The sequence below is a fragment of the Clarias gariepinus genome, chromosome 4 (assembly GCF_024256425.1).
Source record: "Clarias gariepinus isolate MV-2021 ecotype Netherlands chromosome 4, CGAR_prim_01v2, whole genome shotgun sequence".
Taxonomy (NCBI): domain Eukaryota; kingdom Metazoa; phylum Chordata; class Actinopteri; order Siluriformes; family Clariidae; genus Clarias; species Clarias gariepinus.
Genome location: NC_071103.1, coordinates 15,543,481 through 15,558,956, shown reverse-complemented (window position 1 = coordinate 15,558,956; position 15,476 = coordinate 15,543,481). Strand labels below are relative to the sequence as shown.

Genomic DNA, 15,476 nt, shown 5'->3' with positions numbered 1-15,476 from the left:
GGTGCAGTCGACTGACAGAAAAGATGGCTACTAACATAATATAAAATAAAATACACAAGTACCTTAAAGTAGGGGGAAAAAAAAGAAATTATACAGTATACTTTTAAATGCATGCTGTGGTTTATTTCGCCTTCATGTCTGCAAAAGCCCTGCTTGGAGATTAAATCGAGGATGAGATTGAGCGTGTGGATTTGGAGGGTAGTCTCGGTTCCCAGTGAGCTTTTTATTTTTAGTGTGTCCCGACCTCAGGCTCTGCTTTGTGGTTGGAGGGAAAGGCCAGGTCTGGCCTTCAGCTTCTGTCTCCTAGCCACAAGGTTACCAGGTCACAATCCGGGAGGGGACACATCGTCGCCTCCATGTGTCCAGGTACTGACATTAACAGCTATTTTACTGATTTATATGTCTCTAGTAATGTGTGATGAGAAGTGTTAGTGTAGGAATAATATTTTAGATGTAACCAAATTCATATCTGTGAAATCACAGGCAGGGGAAAAACAGAGTTACTGTATCACACCTACTGTATCACTGGTCTACCACTGACTGGTGGCTTTGACCAGGAAACTGTATATTCCCACAGAACTCCCACAGGCGTTGTGTTAATGGGTATTTTTTAATTGTATGCACTGCACTTTCTGCTGTTTGTTTAGTGATTAATGTGTTAGCATTTCTTTTTAATTCTTTCAAGACTATGGAATATCTCCAGATCTAAAAGTGCATGATGCGTCATTGTGAACAGCAGTGAATGAATTCTGATTAAATCATATCATTATTTAAAGTGGTTAAATTGAACCGGACAAATCTTCCACAATCTTTTCAAAAGATTAAGATAAACACCATCCAAAGAAAGCAAAGTACAAGTTGAACAAGTGAAAGTTGAAAGATAGAAAACAAGTGAAAGAGTTGTTTTACACAAAATACAGATCTTGCCTTTAGCTTTTCTGTCAGTCGCTCTGTCTATGGAGCATCTGGTTAAGACTTCTAACACCGTCCTGACCGATCAAGCAGAGCTAAACCTCAGTTGTAGTAGCAGTGTAAAACTCCATGACTGACTCACACGCTGATGCTTATCACTTTTCCTTGTTTGTTCCAGGCCTGTTTAGTAATCTAAACTACCTGCGTCGGGTTTCCATCCCTGAAATATTTGGGTCAGTCTGCGACCGAAGGAGCACAGCTGGATTCTCCGGGAGGGAAAAAAAAAAAAAAGATTAGGTGGCTGGGTTTTTTCCCTACTAAATTACGTTGCCAAGTCATGAGGAAGCAGCCAGGTTTTTTTTTTTTTTTTTTTTGAGTCATGAAGTTGTAAATACAAGCATGGGTGTCTTGGCAGGAGAAAGAAGTGCAACACTTCAGTCTAAGGACCGAATGTAAGGGCCTCATAAGCTGAGTAACACATACATTAGTATTCGGCTTCTTGTCAGAACTGTTAACAGATCCTTTTTACATCTGTCGCTGAATTTATTGTCCATTCTGGCTTTTCCAAGGCTGTTGTTGCTTTTCTATGAATTCTATTCCTTAAGTAAAATACATAGGTGTCGAATTAACAAACGGTTCCAAGATTAGTTGCTTAAGTCTAAAAGGTAAACAAGTCCTCAGAGACTACTGAGCAGAGGGATGGGGTGAATGAGATTACCATTTGTTTCTGCTTCTTCTCCTTAAATGCTTATTTTTATGCCACACCCTTTCCCTACCTCTTTCAGGCATGCCCGTTCATGGGCGTTTAAATATAGTCGGACTTACTTTGGCTTACACGTCTGGATTTCCTGTCGTTTCGGGATCTGTACTGTAATTTGGTCCGGAGTCTTCGTTCTGGTCAATGCTTTCACCTCTCTGTCCTCCATCTGTAACCTTTCGGGCAACTGTAGAATGGGAGCTTATGAGTGCTGATAAAGGACACTGGCTCTTCTTTAATCTAAAAGAAAAAAAAGACAGTAAACCACTGTCATGCTCAGATGTTCTACATCTAGAGTCTCAGCTCAACCGAGTTCATAGGGCTAGACCTCGTGGCGGTAGGGATCAAAGCTGTTTAATAGCTTTAGCAGTTAGCATCCTCCCTCCTCTGCTTTAAAGTAAGTTACAGTAATTTGTGCAGCAGGATGCTGAACCACATCAGAGCAGCCGTAAGGCAGCTGAGGTTAAGGCTTGTTTTACATTGGTTTGTCTTAATGACTTTGCCTGCCAAAATATTCTACATTTAAATAAGAAAGTAACACCCTAACACCTTTCATGGGGAAAGAAATCCTGCCAAATATAGGGGTGCTGGTTGATTATTTTCCAATATCAGCCTATTTCATTCATTATATACTGCTATAACAACTCTTTGTGTTTAATAAAGAATGATATTGTGCATTTATAATTACATTTAATCTTGTGGAATGTCTGCAAGACAAGTTAGTCCCTGTTATCACTTAAATTATAACAACTATAAGCAGTCATTTCCTCAGCGGTGTATAATTTTTTTCCTGTGTTTCCCATGTTATGTTTTTCTTGTTACCAAGAAGTAAGAAAGCAAAAAGCCATCTGTCCTGAAAAAATACAGTAGACATCACCTTACTCAAAGCTGTAACATATCAAATATTGTAAGAATGATTTTCTTTATTAAAAATACATTCATATAAATGTTCATTATTAACCTGAGTCACTTATATGGTATATCTGCCCTATACTTTTCATTTTACTTTCCTGAAACAATTAAAATGATACATTAAAGTACGTTAAAATATAAGCCTGTTATTTAAATTACTGTACAGTCAGGACTGTTGTGACTATTGAGCTGAAGAAATAGAGACACAAATAAATAAATAATAATAGTAAATTCATCATTGCCTCCTGACCAGTTAGGTCAGGATGGCAACAAATTGCAGGGCACAAGTACGCACATACATGTGTCTTTGAACTGTGCACACAGAGCAGCGGGTCGAAGCCGCAACCATGGACGTGTAAGGCAACAGTGCTAACCAGTAAGCCATGGCAACTGCAACAATGCAACTGCTCTGGTATAATAAACTGAAAATACTGTAATTAAAATGCTAAAATAATTGCTTTAAATTGTTACAGTACATATGGTATTATACTAGATATATGTGTTAAGGATGGAAATCTGGAGATTTGATGCATTTTGATGCAAATGGAGATTTGATTATGAACTGCGTTTCTGTATCATGATTTGCTTGTACCTGCCTGTTAATGTGTGAATAGTTTAAAGCACAAAGACTGCAGAATTATAGAGAAATGGCAACATTTCATTCACCTCCAATTCAAACACACACACACACACAAACACACACACACACACACACACAAACACACACACACACAAACACACACACACACACACACACACACACACACACACACACACACACACACACACATACATATGAAGTATTTATTTTGCATGGATGCATGAATTGCAACACGAAAGAATTGTAATACATAATGAAAATATAATATTGAATTTATTTATATAATGTAAAATATACAATTTATATTGAAGTTAATTTATTGTTGATTTGCCTAACAGTTACAAGGCTTTGGCCAGTGCCCTGAGGAATACATCTGTTTATCATTATTATTATCATAAGGATCTTTTACTTTTTCTTAAGATTTTTTAAAAAGATTTTTCCTTTAGTGCTTTATGGACAGACACACAGTAAAGCGTGTACTTCCAAAGAGCTGGCCTGATGTCAATCTTGGACATTTTTCTCCAAATTGTTATTGTCATTTAGTGTTATAGTTTAATGTAAACTGATCCTGAACCTGCTCTAATGAGTTTGTGTTATGGGAGATGCCCCAGACTGCACTTTCTATCTCCTAATATCCAGACATTCCATTGTCTGATTAAAAGGTCACCTGGAAAGTGAACTGAACTGTAGATAAGGTTGGCATAAGGTCACTTTGTAATAACAGCTCAAACGCGAAGTCAAAAAACGTGCATTTTTTTTTAATCATGATGCACCAGAATTAAAGGCTGAATATAGGTCAGGAACTGGACCTTCGAGAGATGACCTTTGAGGTATTCTAGACATGTTAGCTTAAATAAACTCCACATATTACCAGCATGTTGAGGATATTCATTGCCGTCCCAGGGGCTGGGCTTTGCTCGGACAACCAGCAGGCTTGTTCAGTCCAAGGGAGGTTGGGGCTGGAACTGTGCATGTGTGTGTATAATTAGCATGTTTAAAATTGGCGCTGACCTGGTTGACTTGTTGATTGACAGATCACACTGCACTCTAACTCAGCCTCCAGGGAGGCTTTAAATCCTATCACTGGGATGTAATTGTGGGTCAACAAACAGGCCTACCTCCAGCAGGGGCCTGGGACAGATTAAGAGCGGACCTCAGGAGAGCAAACCTGCCTCGATGTCTCACAACACTGCCATCAGATGTGATGACTCAGTTCACTAGCACATTGGGTTCAGATAGTTAAAGGAGCACTTTGAAGCATGCCAAGTGGTGACAGCTTGGCAACTAGGATATCTAAAGATTTGCTGAGGGAGGTTAGTGTGACAACTGCAGGAGATGCATTGCTAGTCACGAGTTTTGAAAATTAATTATTAATATGCAAGAAATGAAAAATGTAGTCTAGAAAGAAAACAAGTATATGTCAAATTGATAAATGTTTGAAACATTTTATTTTATTTTGTTTAATACAGTTGGATTTATTACATTTATTTAATAAGGCATTATTAAAATGCTTTAATGAGCAGACAACATATATTTGTCCTACAGTTGGTACAAATAAAATGTGTCAAGTATTTGTATATATTTAATTTGGAGCCGAACTAGTTAATGCCTCTAACTAGTTAATGACTCACATTAACTATTTAACCAATCAGGGGTTTACCTCATTCATTTAGCAATTAAGTTAAACTAGTGCACTTATATTTATTAGATTTATATATGTGACCCCTCCCATTAAATCAGGTATCCAGTCGTATTGAGTCGCTTGAGTTACAGATTTCTGGTTTAGTAAGCTCCAGCTTTATATCACCGTATCATGTCCAGTTGCTGAGATATGGACAATGTGAGTTTGTTAATAAGGGGGCCACAGAAAACTTAAATACAGAACATAGATATCCTGTTAGAATATTTTAATGAGGATTGTGCGTCGTAGTAACAAAGAAAAAACTCTCAGCCTTATTTCAACACCAGGATTTTCCCGCTACACCTAAAAAAAACTTTACCTGCAGCCTGGATTTATGGGGAAAAAATGCATGTTTTTCTATCTCAACTGGAATATAGTGTGCGATTTAATACCTGATCTGATATGACGGGTTGCTTGAACATCATAACTTTATGTGTCATATAAAAACTTCAACTATAAAAAGAATTTGTTCAAATCCTATAACTGTCAGTGTATTTAGTTATTACCGGAATCTTCTTTTTTACTTGTACATCTTTAAATGCTGTACTCACAAGATGGCAAACGTTTTACAAAAGGTGTTTCATGATGACTAGAGGGAAAAAAAACAAAGGGGAAACTTATAATAATAATAATAAGTTTTCTCATTATTATTATTATTATTATTATTAACTAAAATGTAACAATGTAACAATGCCAAAAAAAAAACCTAATTATTTTTGGGTCCAGTGAGCAAAAACAACAGCAAATACACATTACACTAACGATGCTAGATTAGAGTTAGAGCGGCACAAATGCTGTATGTGTGCAAATGTGGAGTGGTGAATTAGCTGTAGAGTTCCTAGAGATCTGACTGTTGACACATGAGGCAACATACAGTACATATTGTCCAATCACTGACAGCATGCAATTCAGGTGAAATATGACCCACACCATGAAGGGACTCCACTTATAAAGCAAATATCACTGTTTTGTCATAAATATGTTTTACATTAATTACATGCTTATAAAAACAGCTGAAAAGATCTTTTAATCTTGTCCAGCTACACAGGGTTTTGCATTTCTTAAGCTGTAAAATAAATCTTTTGCTTCTTTAAAGGCACATATTTGAGCAAGATCTTGTTCAGAAAACGGCTTGTGGAAAAATCTTATGGAATGCATGTGCATTTTTCCTTCCTGCAGCCCGACGACTGTGCTCTGCAGCTGTCTCATAATGGAAGCTACCTGGATCTGGATTCTACTCTAGCAGAGCAGAAAGATGAGCTGGAGGGTTTCCAGGAGGATGGAGGGTAAGCACTGGGGTCCTGTTTTGTTCTGACCAAGTTGTCTATAGCATATTCTATAATTTATAGCATCTGTTTGGGGGGACCTAAGTTGTAATATTTTGCATTCCTATTTTGATTCCCTTCTCGGGCTAGGGTAATCATGGGCCAGCAAAATGTTTCCAGGAGTGTGCAGTTTGTTTTATAATGAAGTCTATTTAAGTATTGAACAATTCATTAGGCTTTACAGCAGTGTCTAAGTTGTTGCATGTTAATGCACACAAAGCCTTTTCATTACAAGTTAGAGCTCATAATGAGTTCCAAACTGTTAAATAGCATTCCTCACATCCCAACATTGTATCAGCTATTCATGAAAAATATTCCTTGGAAGACACCCATAGTAAACTCGAGTTGGGTTTTACACGTTATTACATTGGGTTTAATATTACAGTAGATGTTAAGCATGAGGTATTTATTCGCAGCTCTGTAACAAATCACTCAAGAATTTTGGTCTGATCTGCGGGCCGTTACAGTAAGGTAATCAGATCTCTGATTGTATGCGAAGACTCTGAGGTATACATGGATCCTGGGACCGGGTCACGACAATGCGATCATTGTTTTTCAGCAGGATTATCAAATCCCTAGCCACAAGGATCTGTATTCATTTTCTGCTTGCTGTATTTCACTGGCTAATACGATTCTATTAAAAATGATTAAGATCATTAATGATAGCCGACCTGATTCATGTCAAGTGACGGGAGTAATAATGTTTCTTGACCTTTACTCTATTTTAAACATTTAGTGCCAGATTTCTTTCTGTAGCATGTACATGACAGGTTACAGATGACACATTCCGTACTTGTGGCTTACATTAAGCGCAACTGCTAAAACACTCCTGTCCAATGCTCTCTAGAGACATTATGAAACATTTCTACAAATGCTATCACAAAGACCTAACAATCTCAAGGCACCTTCATGTCATGAATGGTCAATTAAACCCTTGAAGTAAAGCCACAGATTTGCATGTGTATACAGTATACGGTGCACATATAGATAATAGGCAACTATTATCTGGGCAGAAGAATTATAGGCAAGACTTATCTGGACTGTCTGGCACTGGACAGAAGAATAAATCAACATTAGAGCATATAGAGTGAAAATGCAGTCTTTGAAGCATTTTATTAGATGCTTCCAGTTATCTTTTCTAACCACCGAGTTGACACAGCCCCCAGGATCCGTCCACTCCTGTCGATGTCAGACTCAGTGTTGGCAAGTGAGCCCATTATTCAACAAGACCGCAGGTATTTGTAGATATATTTATGTAAACGTAGAGGCCAGGCCTGTCCATTGCCATCGTGTTTTCATTGGACCGGACTCAATGTCAGTTTGTCGATTGGAACCAAAGGCATGGAGAGTAAAGGGAAGTACTGGAGGCAGATTTTTACCCACCTCTGGACTCTTTTAGCCGAGGTAGTGCAGTGCCAACTTTTCTCTTCTCTCTCTCTCTCTCCCTCTTTTTCTCTTCCTTTTACATCCCGCTTATTCCACCGCTCTCTAGACCCATGCAGAGTGTCTGAGTGGGCTGTAGAGAAGGAGAGGAGTACTGCATTACTGTTAATAACAGGGTAATTCAGCACACTTTGCTTTTATGGCCTGGATAAGCTCAAGTTTACAGCCCCCACCATTTACTGCTGTTGTGTTCTATGATTACGGAGTCTAAAATATGGATGAACTATGCAGTTAAATCAGACCACTTTGACCTTTTCCGTCTTCCAGTTGCTATCTCATGCGATTCGTTTCCGAATTGCAGTATTTCAGTAGTAAAAGTGCTACGCAGAAGAAAAAAAAAAACATCTTCCTGCTTAAAGACAATGGAGATTTTTCATAAATATATATTTTTTTTTTGTAAATCCCAAGCTTAATCTGTTTTCCTGAGAAACTAGGGCCCTTTTTTCAGGGATCATGGGTAACAGATACAGATTGCAGTTTGCATTCCACAGGCGGGTCAGTCATATGTAGTCATTTTGGGACCTGATTAAGAAAAGATCCTCTGACGCCTCATTCTGCAAGGTGGATATATCCATGTCGTAGCGGGTTAGCGGCCATAATCACTACCACACCATAGCGTTGTGGAGGAAATCTATCAGCAACCGTGACTCAGGGCCCCATCTCCAATTCTACGTTGTTGTTAATGTCGACCCTATTGGCAAAGCTTCAGCACATTCCAAAAAATCACTCTGTCTCCGTTTCTCCTGAGATAAAAGTCTAGAAATTAATGAATAATAGCAGAATCTCTCTATTACTCTTCCCTTTCCTTTCTTTTTCTTTCTCTCTCAAATCACTGCTATTTTTTTCCTGGCTGGTTTGCTGGAGTAGCTGTCGTCGGGATCGGTTAGCCTCTGGCCCTGGAGAGATGCCTAGTTCCTTTAATGGGAAAGCTTTGAATATTTCTGTGGATTACATGGATAGAGGGGTAGAACGGTGCTCAGAGCTGAGCTGGGGTAGTGGATTCATCCGTTTTGCTGTAGAAAACGGCAGGCAAAGGTGCAATAGATGCACATTTGGGAACAATGAGGTTGTGAGTACTGTTTATCCATGCGATTGCTATGATCTGTCCTCAGAGACCTTGGGGACCAAGGATTGATTGCTTATGGAATGAAAACTAGCAAACTAGGAGAGAGAAATCTATTATACAGAATACAATAACACCATACCCCCTTGTGAATATATTTTCCCCCAGTCACATCCAAATTTTGACTCTTAGAGATGAACTTATACAGTGTTTGCCAGATCCATAGAGCGCAACGTTAGGATTAGAATCAACTTGCCACTGTAGCTGAACAAAATACCTATGACAAAGTTGATTATGGGTAACAGCGCCCAGTCTCTCTAACATATCATAAAGTTAAGATCATCTTAACATTTTATCTGGAAGAGATGGCATAGTGTACAATGTGATTCTTATTCTACCGTGAAACAATCTCTTCATGCTGTGGTCGGGAAACTCAGCCTAGAACGCTTTCAATATTATACAGCCCGAGTGTCAGTATTGGCCTTTTATTCGTGTTGGCACTGATGCTTCAAGATTATTATCAGTTGTTCACATGGAGTCAGTAGACTATACACAATTGGATTAGTGTTGCCATGTGAATAAAACATTTGTTAAAAAATATTACGGTATATTCTCGTAATTTAGTTTGATATTTAATGTACAGTATAACCACATTCACTTGATGAAACACAGAATCCATATAGATTGTATATTGATAAGTTTAGTGACGGAAGTAGTGCTGACTTTGCTTAAGCAAGCATAAGTTTAAATATAGTAATAACCATTGCATTGTAGAGCAAAGCAAACATGTCAGTGTGAGTATAGTATATGATCCCTGCTGAGTCAGGTCTGTTTCATGACACATCTTGGTTTATTAAACTAGTGCAGGCGTGATTAGTCCAGCCCAGTCTGCTCGAACAGATCTGCTAAATCTACTGTCTCAAACACTAGTGAACTGAATCAGGTGTTTTTGAATCATATAGACCCCCAAAATTGGCCCTCCAGGACTGAAAATGGCCACCATGAATTGCCAGGAAATGGTTGGTTTTGAATGCACGCCAAATTCTGAAAGCTGGTCAACTAAACATCTCACCTTTTTATCAATTAAGCTGGATAGGTGAGCAATGCTTAGTCAAAAAAAAAAGTGGGGAAAAAAAAGGGCAGGCCAGAGAGGCTGTCTGGCAAGTCTCCACACACACCAGGAGAGACCGCACGGGGCCTGGATTAAGCCAGAGAGGTTTATGAGTATAAATAAAAAGTAGTGTGTGGCTATCTCGGGGGCAACAGGCTGCTGCTTGCCTCTGCTCTTTCCTCACCGCAGATTTTTTTTTTTTTTGGCGTCATGTCCAATACAGGAGCAAGTCTCTGCTCCATCAAGCACGTAATGATGATATGATAGATATAGTGCAAATTTATGTTCTTTACATTCATACATTTACATTTAATGCATGATAGAGCTAGATTAAAAGTAGCACACTTGAGTCCTTTCTGTGCGTCGAGTAGGAAATATCTTTGGATGATAAGGATAAACAGGACTGATCTTGTTCTCCTCACAACAAAGCACTTTTTCCTCTTTGCCATAAACAGATTTCAGGTCAGAGGAGCGCTTGGTTTGCACAGAACAGAGTAAGCATGTCTGCGTTATTCGACTCGCACAAGCATGCGCTAAAAGAATGGAAAAATCCTGAGTCATCTGGCTAAGGGTAGGAAATTTAGTCCAACTAAACCACAAGCAAGGAAGGCTGCAGATGATGCCCTGTTTATCACACTTTGTTAACCATTTCCATCATACACTGGAATTGTTCGGGTACTGTATATCCCAAAGATCGTACTATACTGTATCTCTTCATCCAATTTAAAGATGAAATGGCAATGGTTTTGGATAACATTGCAGAAGATTAAGGCTTTGTTGGAGGCCTTCTGTTAGCTCTATATCTCCAAGTTACTTAATAATCATAGCTCATATTCATTTCATTTTTTGCTCTAAACATTGAGTTATGATAATGGTTTCTTTGGGGTGGCTCATGCATATTGTAAACCCCACTGTTTAATTTGATAATGACTGTGCTGGGCAGTGAGGACCCAGGTTTTGGTTAGTAGCTGGGATAATGTTGCAAGCATGGGGTAGCACAAAGTTCATTACCAAATAGATCAAGTTACTGATTAGCTGCAACAGCACAGGGATTAAATTGCACACTGGTGCCATGTTGCTTTAGGAAAGGCCACGCTTATATACCCTGCCTGTGCTTGCGCATTTACACAAGATTCAGTTGTGTTTTTCTTTTTGGACCTTTAGCCAATTTCTCTGTCTCTGTCTCTGTGTGTAGGGATGTAATATAATGATGAGAGTGGTCCTGGATTCTTTGTAATCAAGTGATGCTCAAGAAGACATTTTTTGTGGCGTACAGCTTGTTTAATACAGCAATTTTGCAAAACCCCAGTGGTCCGATCAGTAAAGCTTTAGTGGCGAAGCTGAATGTTTCTTGATATGCGTATTGTAATGATTTATAATATCCTGTTTCGTTCGTGCAAGTATCACATTTCTTGTATACTTCCTTTTTTTTATTATCCATGGACTGATTTATGGAAGCTTCATTTGAGATGATTTTGATGCAGCCCCCTGCAATAACAAGTTCCATATTAAATTCAATTCGATACGATTCCAGTTTAGAAATGAATAGAGTGAGCTTTATGTGCCAGAAAAATTGTAACTCTTCATATCTGTGAAATGTAATTGTTTCCTGTTTTTTTCCCCACTAACTTCTATGTATAGTAAAGCACAGTTTGTATATATATTAGTTTTCACAAGTGTCAAAGCTTTCTTCAGTATTTCCCAGACTGCCGGGCTTCCCTCCGAGCCTCTTTTAGCGGCAATAAAGAAGTCATAGGAAATCAGCAGGGTCCAGACTGTCATAAGGTCATGAATTTGACACTCAAGCCCACACATGGGTACATTCCCCCAAGGCGAGGAGCTCCGCCAGACCTGACCCTAATATAAGACCAGTCGTAACAAAAGGAATCAGGTATCCTGAACTAGACAGAGATGTTATTGTCATTTGCCTGGCACAGGACTGTTTGTTTTGTTGTTCGTTGGTTGATTCAAGAGATAATTATTATTATCATTATTATTATTTCTCCAGGATCCACATTAATTACAGAAGAGGGATACATACTGTAGGAACATTAAACGGGTATCTTATAACAAATACCTAAGTGAATGAAAAGACATAGGACTCTAATGCAAAAAATAAACTAAATGAAAAAGATAAACTAGGAAGTAGATATACAAACACTAATGATGGATCAAACAGGAAGCAGGTAGTAGAATTATGGTGGGAGTTCTAAGAGCACAGTACTAATGCAGTGATAATGCATCATCATATTATATAATTTGAACCATCTTTGCAGTTCATAAGATTGTGGGAAAATATTAAATTTTGTATGAATAAAAAAAAAGGGTAAAGTACTTCAACATCCTAAGAAGTCTGGAGAAAAGCTTTAGGTTTAAGTGCATAAACTGTATAAAGTGCTGTATAAAGTGTATAAAGTGCTTAAAACTTTCATTTTGTATTTTTAAAATTATACAGTCTGTTGTTTGTTCTGTATAATCAAAATGTGTCTTCTTTTTCAGGAGAGGCAAAAAGCACAGTATAATCCTACGGACACAACTCTCAGTAAGGGTCCATGCATGCATAGGTGAGTAATATGGTGCTCCGATTGCTACTATAATGGCTACGCAAGGTCATAAGCTATCTTAAAACTTTTTATAGCACTCACAAGGCCTAGCCATGATGTGAAACGCTGGCAAAACTATCAGATTGAGGGCTGTTTCTCATAAAAATTTCCGTTTAAATGCAGTATATTGCTTAAAACGATTGCAGTAAGGTATGTGTGAGTTGTAATGGGACTTGGATGTGGTTGCAAGACTTCTGTCATGTTCTCATTTCTTGTGGATTTCATATGATGAGAATTTGTGGCAAAGTTGCTCCGTGGATAGATTAAGTTTTTTTTTTTTTTTAGACTAAAGTCTTGTTATGTTTTTTTGGGATAATGAAAAAAAGTAATATGCTGCCTATTATTCTCTCTCTCTCTCTTTTTTTTCTCTCTTTCACTCTCTCTTCCATAGACACACACACACACACAAACACACAAACACACACACACACACACACACAGATATGCTTATACTCACTTGCAGCCACCATATGCCAATCATATTACGGTTTATAGCTTTAATGCATTCTAATTGCTTTGCCATTAATACATGTATTTATAAATCAACTGTAATTGCAGAATGCGGTTGAGGCTGGATGGATCGGTTTTGCCCCTTCCATCTTCCATCTGGTTGAAAACTTGTATACCAACTATAGATGATTCTAACAGAAGCATGGCAGGAGTAGTGTGCAACCCCACTGTCTTACCTGTTTTAATTGTCTACAGGTTAATTAGCTTCTGAACATGTTTAAATCACGTCACTGCTTCAGCCTTGATTGTTATGGGCCTGGCTAGTGGGCTGTGTAGTTATATCTCATAAATCTTCTGGTCAACCCCCCACGGTTCCAACACAGCCACAATGAAACATATGGGGCGTGTTAGCGGCCCTGCTGAAAGGTCATACCAGCCTGCATTTCATTTGCAGACCACCTGAAGGTTCTGCACAGCCCCCCTTCACCCCAGCAGTGGCATAATGGTTCATATCTTAAACTGGCTGTCAATGTCTTGAGAATTTCTCTCTCTCTCTCTCTCTCTCTTGAGCATACACTGATGCAATAAAAGCTAATATTACGGTCTTATACAGTAGTGTAGATATAGTCGCGCCAAATATAGTACCTTCTAGTATATTTTCTTGTATTTAGCTGGTTATTAGACTCCAGTGTATGCGGACGGACGTTGTTATGACCGTCTCCATCTTGGAAGAGTCCTGTAATTATTTAGTCTGGATTCAGCTGTTGTCTGTGTACAGGATCTTGTAGCCAGTGTTTAAGACAGATGTCGGCTTGTAGGCAGTGGCACATTCCCAGCAGCGCGGTGCAGAGCAGCCAAGCACACGTGGCTCACAAAGTCTCCGTTCGCTATAGTAAGAGGGAAAAAAATCTAACCCTTGGTCTGCGAAACCCATTAAGTTCGAGAGCTGTCAGATTTTAATTTGTACTTGTGCAAATGTGTTATTTAAGGGCACAGACGAGAGAAATCACCCGGAGATTGAAGCTGAGTTATCTCTCTCCGTCATTCCTCTACTGATTCTTTTTACTGATTCTGCATGCAAAAACCACCTGTGGAAACTTTAGGGAAGTCTAAAACTATTTGCCGGAGATTTTTTTTTTCCTGTCCAGTAGCGAAGGCTGTCTGAGCTGTTGGCAAGGCCTAAGGATCAGACTGGAGAACTGCTATGAACCAGGCCTGCTTAGGCACCTGCCCCAGTTTCCTCTTCGTTTTTTTTTTGTTTTTTTTTTCTGCTCCTCTCCTGGAAGCTAATTTGCTGATGAAAGATAGCTAGAGCTTAATGCTGTTTCTTTTTGCTTACGACCTGCAGAATCTTTTCTAAACCTGCTGTGCATTTAGATTTCATATTCATTCTTTTCAATGTCAGAACAGGTGTAGATACATTTACTGTAGCCAGGCCAGTCCTATGTGTTAGTTTTCCAGAAACTCTCTAGTCTAAAAGCATTAGCTAACATAATATAATAATATATATGCAACGATGTTTTAGGTTATTAATACAAACTATGGGAAGAAGTAGAATTAAAGATGATCCTTCCATGTTGTTTTAGTACATATGAATCATTCAGCTATATCTGTTTTCTTTTTGCACATTGCACCAAAAAACATTTATTCATGTTTAAGTCTTTTGATGGCTCATATAACTATAAATACAGCCGTTGTATTAAATGTTTGTTTATTGAAAATAGATTCAATATGAAATGAGATTTTTTTTGTTAATTCAACTGAATTCTGTTACATTTATATAGCGCTTTTAGCCATGGTCTTTGTCACGAAGCAGCTTTACATGATCAAAAAAATTGATGAAATGTGTGAGGGAGTATGTATGAACCAGAATTATCAGATAGTTCCTGATGAGTAAGCTGAGGGCGACAGTGGCAAGGAAAAACTCCCTGAGAGGGCAATAGTCAATCAGAGAACAGCTGTCTGCATCAACCGAGCCCAAGACCATCTTTATGATAAAGTGAACCTTCACGTAAAGCGACCAGTCACTTAACCTTCAACAAAACTGAGTGATCAACAAGATTGGGAAGCAACCCAGTCCACCATAATACTCTACGACCATCTGCACCTTTACCTAAGACTAACCTATTTACAGAATGCTTGGCTAAATAAATAGGTTTTCAGCCTAGACTTAAACACTGAGACTGTGTCTGAGTTCCAAACATTAATTGGAAGGCTATTCCATAACTTTGTCCAGTGGGTAAACATAGGAATTATAGGAAACTTTTAGTCTGGACACAAAATGACTGTAGCTTGTTCTGTCCCGTCTCATTTCATTTGTCAACTCATCTGTACCCTTTGAAAGTACAATTACAATCCCAAATATTATAAATATGTTGCTTCAGTTAGCATTCCGTTCCTCGTCTTGACACCATTCCTGAATGCAATGAAAGGATCACTATTTATGACCGGATGCATGCTTGTGTGTCTTTGGAGATCTGTCTGAAAAAGAAACATACCTTTAGTGGGTAAAGAAAGTTCTCCATGGTGTTGGTTCGAGGCTTAGTGTAGGGGCAAGTAGAACGAAACAGCTGGGGCTTGTTCAAGAGGTTGATAACCTTTTAACTAAGACAATTCCT

General features: G+C 38.5%; 1 protein-coding gene across 4 annotated transcripts in view; it reads left to right on the top strand.

Moving 5' to 3' along the window:
* Positions 1–15,476, top strand: part of fhod3b (formin homology 2 domain containing 3b) — a 124,013-nt gene that overhangs the window by 5,316 nt on the left and 103,221 nt on the right. For all 4 annotated transcript variants that reach the window (XM_053494384.1, XM_053494386.1, XM_053494385.1 and 1 more), the window contains exons 2-3: positions 6,043–6,149; positions 12,305–12,369. In XM_053494384.1, coding sequence (XP_053350359.1) covers positions 6,043–6,149; positions 12,305–12,369 — 172 coding nt within the window. The remainder of the gene's footprint in view (positions 1–6,042; positions 6,150–12,304; positions 12,370–15,476) is intronic.